Source organism: Tiliqua scincoides, chromosome 6 (assembly GCF_035046505.1).
Source record: "Tiliqua scincoides isolate rTilSci1 chromosome 6, rTilSci1.hap2, whole genome shotgun sequence".
NCBI lineage: Eukaryota > Metazoa > Chordata > Lepidosauria > Squamata > Scincidae > Tiliqua > Tiliqua scincoides.
The window spans coordinates 48,821,172-48,834,043 of record NC_089826.1 but is presented as its reverse complement, the minus strand read 5'-3'; the positions used below and the strand labels follow the sequence as shown (position 1 = coordinate 48,834,043).

Below are 12,872 nucleotides of genomic sequence, written 5' to 3'. Positions count from 1 at the left end.
TCTTTTTTTGTCTTTTCTCTCTAGATTTGGATTTATTCTTCACAAAGATGAGCCTGTGCTCCAGAAAATTGATCTTGAAACCATGTCATACGTCAAGACAATTAGCTTAAAGGATTACAGTTGTGTTCCACAGTCTCTGGCTTATACACACCTTGGAGGATATTACTTTATCAACTGTAAGCCTGATACTACTGGGGCTGTTTTGCCACAGCTAATAGTGGACGGTGTTACCGACTCCATTGTTGGATATAACGGTGATGTAACAGGAACTCCATATATCTCTCCAGATGGTCACTATCTAGTCAGCATTGATGATGTGAAAGGTCTCATGAGGGTCCAGACCATTTCAGTTAGGGGAGAAATACAGGATACTTTTGACATTCACACTAATTTGCACATATCTGATGTTGCTTTTCAGTCATCATTTACTGAAGCCCATCAATATAATGTCTTTGGTAGCTCTAGTACACAAACTGATGTGCTCTTTGTAGAATTGTCCTCCGGCAAGGTGAAGATGGTGAAGAGTCTTAAGGAGCCTCTTAAGCCAGATGAATGGCCTTGGAACAATAAGAACCGGTTAATTGAGGGTAGTGGGCTCTTTGGCCAGTACCTGATGACACCTTCCAAGGAATCCCTGTTTATTCTTGATGGACGCCTGAACAAGCTGAATTGTGAAATCACTGAAGTTGAGAAAGGAAATACAGTAATCTGGGTTGGAGAAGAATAAGGAACCGTATTCTATAACAACCGAGTGAATAGTTTTACAGTACATTGCACTTATCTTCATTCTCTAAACCTTCACAGTTTGTTTGTTTTTTAATTGTTAGACCCTTCTATTCATGTTGTGTGATTGACTAAGATGCAATTTTGGTGAAATAAAAGATGCTGAAATTGTGAGTAAACATTCTATGTACTGTTGATGACCTCCTGGATGACGTCTGCCAATTGGTGAAAATCTTAAATTTATGGTAAGTCTCTTCGATATGTGAGCAATGACATGATGAAATGAAGCCACATTTTTTTTATAAAGAGGGAAAAAATCATTGATATAATCAGATCCCTTGAATTGTTCAGTTATGCACTATGTATAACTTTATTTTTCTTAAATTGAAACATCCTGCCCTGCCCTGCCCACTATTTAATCTTTTTGTGCCTTGAAGGGAAATGTCTCACAAAGAAAGAGAAGCCTAGGAGATGTGTAATTTTCTTCCCATTGTGGCTATGGGCTTTCTTTTCCCCTGAAAAGAAGCTTTTGATATCTCGTGTTTTTCATCTCCGTCAGGTTGTAAAGCATGTTTTTTTAAGACAAAGGGAAATTTTTTTTTGCAACATCTGGTGTTCTCATTTTTTTATTACTACAGTTTGAGGATATGATTTTTATTGCAAGTTTTAGTTTAAATTCTGCTAACTGCACATTGACCCCCCGTTTTTTTTCCGAGCAGAGTTAGGCGATTGTTTACTCCCCACTGGTATAAAAGACTTGCATCAACAGAAAGTTTCAGTTTTGCTAAAGAGAAACATCATAAGTACCTGCTTAGGAGAAAACATGTTTTGTCAATCCAATACGAAGAAGCTTCACTTACAATGGCAAGGAAACTGTTATTTTGAAGAAAAAAAACCTTTCTTACTAGACATGCATTTTTAAAGATTCTGTGTAACAATGGAACTAATTAAGATGGAGACTTAGGTCAAATCCCTAAGTCCCTTAATGAAGTAAGTTCTATTGAAACTGATGGGACTAACCTCTAAATAAATGTGTTTAGGAATCAAGATACTAGACACAGTTATTAGACACTAGGGCCTTTCTGTGTACATTGTCTGTTAAATACCTGCTTTTCCTCAATACTTTTGATAAAACTCAGTAAATTTTTCTATCCCACGCCTATCATTAGATTACTATTGCAAGGTGTTGTCTTTCTATATCATTTATTTTAGTTGAATGAATTATTTTTCTAGTATGGGACATTGCTTATGCATCTATATAGGAAGAATAAAGGTTCTAAAATTTAGAATCATGCTAACCAGTTGAATGAGAAAAAAATATATCTGCACTCCATGGAGTTAGCAGTAAGACTTTTGTTCAGATTTTTAGTAATCATCTACTTTGGTTTTGTTTTATATAAAAATTTGTTTCTTTTGCTAAAACACAGGCTTTAAGACTGATCTCCACTTATTTAATGCAATCAAAAATTTTGCTCTAACTTTACTCCAATATGTAAAGCTGCATAGAAATTTGAAATTTTCTAGCATTGTATTTTCTTGTGTGTAATTAGCAACCTATGCTGTGATACAGTAGAATTCTCTTTAGCTTAAGGAAACCGGCAGATAGATTTTATGAAGCAGAAGAATTGACTTCCATTTCTAGCGATGGAATCCTTTTAATAATTTTCCCCATTGTGAGCAAAATACCATGTAAACTGTCTGTTATTAATGATTTACAGTAGTCCATCTCTGACATTTTTCTTTTGCTATCTTACACCATGTGGATGTTCTGTATGTAGAAAATGCTTGATAAAAGGAGAATAAACCCCTTACATTTTAAATACTCTTGCTTTCAGTTGATACTCTAGTGCAGATGCATTTTTTAATTGTGTATTTAGCCAGAGAGGAATTTGAATGAAAATCTGTGGACCACATGAACATAACATATATATGTTAAATATAATAGCATAAATGAAATCCAGGGGTCTTCTAACTACAGCCCAGAGGCAAGTGTGGTCCACCAACACATTTTGACTGGCCCACTGAGGCCAGTAGCATAATAGTGTACTCTCCACTCCAGCCCACCACCACACACCTTCTTCTTGCTGGATGAAACAACTGCTAGTTGGGTAGCTTTTGCTGAAAACCCAGCTGAGTCAGAGAAGAATGAGAAGCTGCCACATATTGCAATATTTTTCCTCTTTTGAATATTCACAGAGCTATGTACAAATGTATATGCTAAGTTTGATCATCAACCTGCTCCAGCCCACTATGAGAGTCAAACTGAATGATATTATCCTTGCAGTTGAAAATTTGCAGACCCTGGGATCAAGCAGAGAAGTGAAATACTGCACATTAACTTGCATGAATACTTCCTTGTCCCCGGTGTTGTACTCCAGGGAAAATCATGCCCCTATAGCAGGGGTGGCCAAACATGATTAACATCAGAGCCACATACAATAAACTTAAGATGTTTCTGAGCTGCAAGAGAGATGCTTGAGATCCTCAATACTTAAGAAGCATTTACGTTGTTAAATATATTAACTTTATTAAACTTCTGTTTTAATCCTGTGGACTCTCAGTTTATACCTGGTAAATAATTATAAGCTTGAGAGTTCCTTATTTACCTTTTCTGTTAATTCTGATGCAAAAAGGAGCTCAGCCAACATATTTCTGGGAGCCACACGTTATATGTCAAAGAGCCTCATGTTTGGCCACCCCTGCTCTATAGCCTCCATTAGTCTCAGACTGGAATGAATGTTCTTATGACTAATGACAACTTTGAGTATGCAATGGGTAGACTACACTCATGCCTCTTGTCCTTATTCTGTATGGTTCTTGGAGCTGCTTTTCATTTTAAAAACGAACAACTTTTAGAAAGCTAAGTGGTTGAAAGAGGTTCATTTTTGATGTTGTATATATGCTATCCCCTGGACCCATATTGAGCCACACTTGGCCCAAACTGAACCCTCTGAAGGTGACTGGTGCTGCACTCTGGTTGCTTCCAGAGGGCTTTCTGAAGCCCGCGGAGGCCTTGTGGGCCTCAGAATGCAAAGGTCTAAAAAGTCACGATTTCCTGATGGAAGCCAGAAGTTGTGTTTTTTGCACTAGGGAGCCATTCTGAAGCCCACAGGGGCTGTGGGTGGACACATACAACCTCTGTGGGTTTCAGAAAGCCTTCCAGAAGTGACTGGAGCACAACTGTGGTTAACTTTGGAGGTTTTAAAGGGGCTGAAACCACAGATTTCCTAATCCATGGTTTCTGTATCCGCAGGGAGTCCAATTGTATATATATAAAATCTAAGTTGGGTTAAGTCATTAGTTGTGACTAGGTTTCATTGGTTTCAGGTAATATTGCACCACCAAAAGAATCTGTGCAAGAAATCTTTAGCCATTTCTGAACATTCACACAACTTGATAAAAGGTTTTTTTTTTTTTTATGTTTTTAAAGTACGCTCAGTGAAAGAAAATGGGTCATGTCCTGCCTTTTCTTGTACAGTGGAACTGATTCTAAGTTCTGACTCAAGGATACTATGTATCAAGGATGCAAAGGAACAAGTATCAGTTGATTTAATTAATTACCCACTTCCCAGTTTAACAACCCAATCCTAAGCTTCCCCCTTCCACCAATGCAGGTGCACCAAAATGGCTTGCATTGTATCCTGGGGGGGGGGTCAGTCCCAGAGGTGTCCTCTGGGTAAAGGAACATTTGTTCCCTTACCTGAGGGTAAGCATGGTGCAGAGGGGTCTACTTGGAACCCGTGACAGTGAAATCGCTGGTGCAGGTTCATGTGGAACCAACTGTAAGATTGGGTCCAGGAAGGGGATTTTGATTCAGCAGTCATTTCTGCCCCCCAGATCTACCCCTTCCTGGACCTGATCCTCCCTCCCCCTGCCCCATTCTGCCTTCCCTCCAACCTCGTTCCACCCTTCTCCATCCCATCCTACCTTCCCTGCCAACTTACTTTTGTTGGTGGTCCTTTGATTTGTTCCGGTAGTAGGGAGGGGGTTTAAGATTGGACTGTTAATCACTTTTGCAAAGTGGGGGCCACATGTATTTCTGATTGCCAATACATTCCAACATAAGCACGAGAATGAAGCTGCCAGCCATCTTTTCTGGACAGTAACTCAGAAATGGTGAGGAGACACTGCTGCATAGAACTAATTTCCCTTTGTTTTAGAAATGAAATTGTTCATGTGCAGGGCTGGCCAAAGATATCTTGCTACCTGAGGTGAAGGGACATGATAATTCTTCCTCCAAAAAGTAACAGGCTGATCAGCCTTCCTTCAGTGGCATTTTTTCTTTTATTCTTCCTTTGTCATCACCTCAACTTCCTCTTGCTCCATACTCCTTCCTCTAACTTTTATGTCTTTATTCTGCATTTAGGTTCCCCCCCCCTTTAAAATAAGTTTTGTGTAATATGAGTGTTAAAATACAAGTAAATGGCATGAGGGCTATCTGAAACCTCTGTGTTAATAGACAGTATACCTTCAAATGACCATTTCTGTAACAGCAAAAGCTGGGGAGGTATATTGCCTCCATGATATTGCTTGTGTGTTTCCCAAAGCAACTTGTTACTGGATGGGAGCTGCAGTGCTGATGAGATTTATCATCAGCTCTAAGCAAAAGTTATAGCAGGTCAAGGCTATTGTGTACAATGACAAGGTGTTGAAAAGTTTTAAAGTGTTCCACAAGACAGCAGAAAAGTGAAAGATACAAGCATAGACAATACTAATAGCTGAGTACTGCAGACCAGATCCCAACCAAGCGTGTTTTTTTTTTAAAGTGCCCCAATACAAACTTGCACGGTATAGTGTAGAACAAAGATTGGGGAGCATCTTGCTCAGCTTTGAAATAACTGGGTGATCATGGGCTGGTCACTGTCTCGATCAAACCAGCCTCACAGAGGTTTTAGTGAAGATAAAAGAGGGGTGAGAATAAGAACCATGTCCAGCATGAACAAAAAATGTGATAGATACAAAGACTGCAAGTCTAAGAAGAAAGAAATGGGAGTCATTAGCTGGGGTAAAAAGGGAGCATTCAGATCAACCAGTGGCAGAGAGTTAGTGACTGCCCTACCCCACCTCTTGCTGCAAATTCATTGCTTTGATTTTACACTCTCCCCCAGTGAATCTATTTTGGCATCACCAACGTGCAGTCCCTTGAGCAGAGGCCTAGCAGTGGGAGGGCAAAGCACTTTGGGTTCCATGCTGGAGCATAACGTGAGGGGATGCATATGAGGCCCAGCCAAGATGGTGGCTGCTACCTCCTAGTGTTTCAATCCCCATCAGGATCCGTTTGAAACATTAAGAGGAGGCTGCTGCAAGAGGAAGGGAGTGGCAAGAGGGAGGAGGAAGTGACATTGCCCAGATCGCCCTGCCACCGCCTCGCTCTTTTTTTCCCATCATCCCCTTCCCCATGCTGCTTCCTTGGTGTTTTGATCAGGATATTCCAATGGGGGTATTCAATCAAGGAACAGCCCAAGGAGGAAGGTGGCGATGGTGCAACATCCATTCCTCCTCCTTCACTGCCTGCTTCCACGTGCCACTGCCTTGGTGCTCTAATTGGGATCAAAACACCAGGGCAATGGCACTGGGAAGTACATAAGAACATAAGAACAGCCCCACTGGATCAGGCCATAGGCCCATCTAGTCCAGCTTCCTGTATCTCACAGCGGCCCACCAAATGCCCCAGGGAGCACACCAGATAACAAGAGACCTCATCCTGGTACCCTCCCTTGCATCTGGGTTAGCAAGGAAGAAGGAGCAAGTGGTGGCACCATCTTAAAGCTAATTCATGCTGATTGGCTCACTCACTTTTTTCTGCCCTCCAATCTTGGAATGCATTGAAAAAGCATCCTTGCCAACTGGTTGACGGTGCGACTTCTTTCATGTGCCCCAAGACAGGAATACAGAAAAACAGTGGACACATTGATTGGCTGGCAACCTGGAAGTAATTGTCAGTGACATGGTGACATCATTGCCAATTCTGGAGAGATGACACCAGAAGTCACTGCCCTGGGTGGAAGAAGTGGCTGCTATGCTTCTGCTTCCTAGTTAATCTGCCCATTGGTCAAATGCAGCCAGTGTGTGTATGTCCACATGCACTCACGCATGAACACACACATGCATGTCTTCAGAATGCAGCTATTTCATTCTCAGATCTCTACCCCCTCTCTCTCGCTGCTATTACCCCCTCCCTTCCCTAGATCTTGTCTTCTCTTTCTTCACTCCTGGTGCTAGCCCCTTGTTTCCACCACCTTCCTCCATCCTCTGTCTCCACATCATCCAACAAGAGCAGGTTCTCTAAGTCTGATTCACAGTGCAGACTCAGGCATAGCAGGAAGTCTCAGCTTGCACTTGTGTGCTCTAAACCTCTCGTTCTCAACAGGTTAGGAGGGCTATGTGGGTATGGCAGGTGCTGGCTGAGGCAAGCAGGGAAGGGTAGGGATGGGATGAAGGGGGGAGAGAGAAGTGGCAGGAAGCTGACAGGCAAACAGAGAGCCAGAGGGAGGAGAAGTGACAAGCAGTGGCTAGACAAGGAAGTGGGGTGATGTGCATGTTGGGTTGGGTGGCACGAGCCAACTTCCTGTACTCACTTTCTAAGACAGGGGTCCCCAAACTTTTTGGCCAGTGAGCCGCATCAAATATCTGGGGTGGTGTGGAGGGCCGGAAAAAAAATTTAAATATAAAATTTAAATAAATAAATTTGAGATGGAACTTAGAAGAGTGAATAAATGAACGAATGGGCTCATTCATTCAATCTCTCTGGCTCTCAGAACACCCTCCAGACACAATCAGAGCACAGTTCTGGTGATGTTCAGTTGAGTGGGCCAGAGGCTTTCAGGGGACAAGAGGTTGGCCGCGGACCAAAAAGAGGCTTGCTGTGGGCCGCATCTGGCCCCCGGGCCAGGGTTTGGAGACCCCGATCTGATGTCTTAGATCCGTTTCACCCTGCCTCACAAAAGGGCAACCCCTGCACCTGCTGTTATTTGTCATTTGGGTGAATCTGAACCCCTCTCCCTAAAAAGTGTTTAATTAGAGGGATTTTTTAAAAAAACAAATGAGTAATAAAATTAAGTAATGGGGATTACTTAGCACATCAAGTGTTACTTACATTAAGTAACACTTAATCCCCATTAAGTAATGGGGATTTATTACCTGGGGATAAATCCCCATGAAGTCAATCAGAATTGCTTCTGAATTCATATGCATATGATTGGATTATAATGATCCAGGAGAACTGATCATTGGATCAAGTGATTTGGGCATGCTAGGAAGGATTTTTGCCCTTAAAAACAAATAAACAAAAGGTCCCCATGCCCTGTCCCAAACTGCTTTTCAAAGTTGCAAAAAATACTGTAAGAAATTAAGATTAAGATTAAGAAATACTGTACAAGCTAAACATCTTCAGTTCATGATGCTAGTTGTGCTGTTCTTTGGATCTCAATAAGTGTCATTACATAGTGAAGTTTCAGTTTCAGTACCTTTATTGGCATACAGTGAAGTTTCATATTCTATATACTAAAAACTTTCTAGTTCCTCACTATGCAGTATTTGTAATAGGAAGCCTTGAAGGAAATCATTCACATATTTGCAAACACCTTTACATTTTCTTGTTCGGCACGCAATGGAGCGGCTGGCTTAACTTAAGCCTTGAGGCAAGATTTAATGATTCCAACTCTACTAGTTTTGTAGGCTTCTGAAAACAGTTTAAGACGATGATCCCAAGTAATAAATGGATTCCCAACTGGATATGAAGCTCCATGCAAGCATGGGCAGGTTACTTCCTTAAAGGTAGAGGATAAACGTCCTTCAGATATTATTATCAAGAATACTTATATACCACTTTTCAACAGAAATATTTCACAAAGCTGTTAAAATAAACAAATCAATAAATGGTTCGCTGACCTAAAAGCGTTCACAATCTGAAAAAATGCAAAAATCGTAAAACACACACACACACACACACACACACACACACACACACACACACACACACACACACAAGGAGACACCAGCAACAGCCACTGGAAAAGACACCATCCTAGGGTGAAGAGGGACAGTTGATCTCCCCCTGCTAAATATAAAAGGACACCATTTAGCTATTATGGCTAAGAAAGTCATGGTAGATCTATTGACGGAGCTATTCTGTGTAAGGGCAGCTGAACCTTAAAAAAATAAAATAAAATCTCAGTTATTGACCCTTTCTATATATGGGAGAAGCTCCAAACTGGACCACCTCTATCTTGCCCTACAGTTGGGTTTTTGCTTAGCACCTTCCTTCCCCAATCCACGCTCTTTTGAAAAGCAAGGCAGGTAAGGCAACTGTACAGTTACATCTTGATCACTGGCGTACCATTCCCACAGCCACCTCCGCTTCTAGTGGAGCAGTGTCATGTGGTTATCATGACAGTGGAAACAGATACTACCTGCCATCATGTTGAGTACCACTAGTGTACCATGGCTTGGAAAGTCCTAATGGAGATACAGGGCCCAATCCTCTGCTCTGGCAGCGGTGTGCGGTACAGTGGTGCTTAAACAGCCACCACTATGTCCTGAGGGGCCAGAGAAGCATCTGGAGAACTCCTTGGGGTAAGGAAACATCGGTAAGGGAACAGAGGAGACATGGGTCAGACTCTGAGGCTCAGAAGGGGGGAATAGACTGCCAACATCTCCCCCCCCTCCTGGACCTAAACCACCCTTCCCCTGCCCAGTTTTGCCCCTCCCCACCTACCCCCACCCCAAAATGCCTTCCCACCGCTTGACAGGTAACGTATTTCAGTGCACTCCTCCTGCCAGTGCCTCTTCCTGCCTGACCGCCACAACATGCTTCACGGCATATTTGTGACTGCTGGGCTGCCCATCGTACTATTTTTTAGTGAATGTTTTGGACTTAGTGTGCTGTTTGGGGTTTTTTGAGATTTGTATACATTGGGCTGCCTTGGTCCAAGTTCTCTCTTTTTAAAAGGCAAGCTAGAGATCTGGGAACAAGTCATAAGTACAGTGAAAGCAGAGGGGCTCTAACGGACGGTAGACTGCACACTCTGTGTGCAGGAGGTCCTAGACAGTCTGTGGAATCTCCTGGTGAGGTGGCAAATGCCCCTTTTGGAAAACCCTGGGTGGTTGCAGTCCATCAGGTCAGTCAATGAGACAAACTGATGCTCTGATTCAGCATAAGGCAGGTTCCAAAACGTTATGATTTGCCCGTAAGTCTGGAACACAAACATTCAGTGGCACACTCTGTGTTAACTGTCTTCACAGGCCACTCTGCTCACGTGAAGAAAATAGCCTGAGCTTCCTGGGGAACTCTCCCAAGCCGCATTGATCCTCTTTTTCTCTTTTCATTCTGCGTATTGATTTTCATTTTAAGCAGGCTGGCGGCAAGTGCTGCTTCGCTTATTTCTGTCTGGTGATTAGTAATGAATATCCAGGCAAAGAGATATCATTATTGGATTCCGCAGGCTAATCTGTAAATACAAAGCAGCTTAGAAGTGAGAAGAATGAACAGGCAACTTTCAGAACGGGACACTTGAGGAATGAACTATAGCTGCTTCATGCCAATGTAGTGGCACGTCACAATTATGGGGTGAGTGGTTCAGGGTAGGCTGCTGCATGAGCTGCTTGATCGTATTGTTGTGGTGCAACACTGCTGAAAAGGAATTCAGGAATAAATGTGGGGGGGGGGATTTCAGGCCCAGCTTGTGATGAAGGAATCACATGAACATGTCAGCAACGGATCATTCACTTTCTGTTCTCAGCACACAAATGTGGTTATGTGACTCAGGCTTTGCTTGAAGAACACATACACAGGGCATGCACAAAATTCACAGAAGGCCAGTTTGGATGATACTTGTGATCACCTGATCAACCCAACATGATTAAGGTCATGTGTGCTCATGACAAGCATACAGTCAAGTCCTTTCTTTATCTTCTAGGAGAATTTGAGGCTCTTTCAATAATCTTGCGGGAGGGCAGACAGTGCTGACAAACTTACTTTTAAATAGGTTCATCAGTATGTGTGGTAGGTTACTTCTATCCACCACTTCCCAAATGATTAAAGTAAGTGCCCCAATAAGAGGATTATCCAAGACTATTGGCCCAGAATTTGCTATCAATAAGGTCCCCCTTCATATGCTTTCTCAGCAACGTGGAAGCCACTTTTCCGTGGTTTCATCCAACACTTCTACAGTAATATTTATTTATTTTATTTACTTTATTTATATCCCGCCTTTCTGCTCGAAGGGACCCAAGGCGGCTTACAACAATAATTAAAACACACATTAAAAACATAATTAAAACAAGGTAAAAAACATATTAACAAACATCTTTAAAAAAGCAATCAGATAAAAAGTTTAAAACAGCAACCAGCAGCAATTTATAAAAAGGGCCCATGGCTTGTAACCAGATGTTAAAAGGTATAAAAGTTGTTATATATATATAGTTAAAAAGGCCAGGACTCAGAAGGCTTGTCTGAAAAGAAAAGTCTTCAGGCCTCGCCGGAAAGTTTCAAGAGAGGGAGCAGGGAGCAATATTTGACGATTGAAAAGCATTTGGCTGAGGCCAACTGCATAGATTGTTTCCACCTGATTATTACTAGATGAGAAAAACAGGAATGCAATAGGGTGAAGAACTGGAGCTATTGGCCCTGCCCACATGGTTCTTACCATGCAAACATCTCTGTAGTGACATGGCATTAAGCCACAGGAAGGTAGCTCCTGGTGTGACATATGAAGAGGCCCTTAGATAAGAATTGAACCTGTTTGTAGAGTTGTGGCGAGGGAGAGCTGCTCATTCACAGAGGAGCTGAGTTACACAAAGCACTTTATACATAGCGCAAAATAAGACATGAGAAGCAAGTGGTCATGGCTGCTTGGGCAGGGAGACTTAAAGCAAGACAGGAAAAGAAGCTAATGAGAGAACTAATGAAAGCAGGAAAGAGCAACCCACAAGCGTTTAAGCCAGTGTTTCTCAAACTGTGGATTGAAATCCACTAGGTGGATTCAGTCATTTCAGTTGAGTCAATTCAGGTGGTTTCCCATTCATTTCAATATTTTATTTTTAATATATTAGACTTGATGCTACCATGGCATGTGATAGCATTGGGGAAATGTTACAGATCTGTACTTTTAACAGGCTATATATAGGCTGTATATGCTTTTAACAATGATAGTTAATGGGACTTACTCCTGGGTAAATGTGGGTAAGATTGCAGCCTAAGATTGTCAAAACTTTCCTTGCATGATGACGTAACTTCCAGTCATGTCATCACTTTTGGTGGTTCCTGACAGATTCTCATTCTAAAAAGTGGGTCCCGGTGCTAAAATCTTGAGAACCACTGCTTTCAAGTCATTTCTGCCCAACATTGCGTATACACAACAGAGACAAAAATGTACATCAGTGGGCCAGGCAAAAATGGGTTAAACTAGGAAGAGTGTAACAGCTCAGTGATTAGCTCAGCTCCACCTACTGGTTGGGATGAGCAAACAAACATCCACCCCACTGTTATTGTAATGCCATTAGACAAAGGCGACAGCATCAACCTGGATCAATTTTCCACTTTCCTCTGGTTTTATTAGGAAGAAACCTAGTCCTTGCCCTCCATAAGAGCATCCTTGTGGACCTCAAAGGAAGACTTTATTACTGAATGAATTTGTAATTGAGGAGGTACCTGGTTCTCTTGGTCCATGAATTGGTTAATAAAAACTATTTGGAAGGGAATAATCAGAAGAGAAACATAAGTAAGGTATGTTTGTGAAATCACAAAGAGACAAGATGACTGCTATAAAGCTTGAGATTAGGGCCACCACTGTGATGTAATTATCTAGGATTACTATTAGGTTTCTACTACCTAATTCGCATTCACACTCTTTGAAATTAACCTATTTTTTTTTTTCAGAAGTGAGTGGCTATTTCTTCGTAAACAAAGGAATTTTGATCCAGTTCCAACTGTGGGGATTTTTGAATTACGGGGAGAAAAAAATCCTTTTTAATTTATTTTTTTTAAGTATTCTCTGGATTTCTGACAATGGATGGCCAGCAAAATTCCATTGTTGCAATTGCCAGGTCGCTTACTTCCAGATTGGTACCTGACAGCCCAGTTGTTATTCCCCAGGCAATTGTGTTAAACCCTGTGGTCTCCAGTGGCTGATCCCCATTTTAAAGGCATC

General features: G+C 41.8%; 1 protein-coding gene across 1 annotated transcript in view; it reads left to right on the top strand.

Annotated features, from left to right (window-relative positions):
- The window catches only part of FSTL5 (follistatin like 5), a 426,493-nt gene extending 425,766 nt beyond the window's left edge, over positions 1–727 (top strand). Inside the window, exon 15 of the mRNA XM_066632896.1 lies at positions 25–727. Coding sequence (XP_066488993.1) covers positions 25–727 — 703 coding nt within the window. The remainder of the gene's footprint in view (positions 1–24) is intronic.
- The last annotated feature ends 12,145 nt before the right edge of the window (positions 728–12,872 follow it).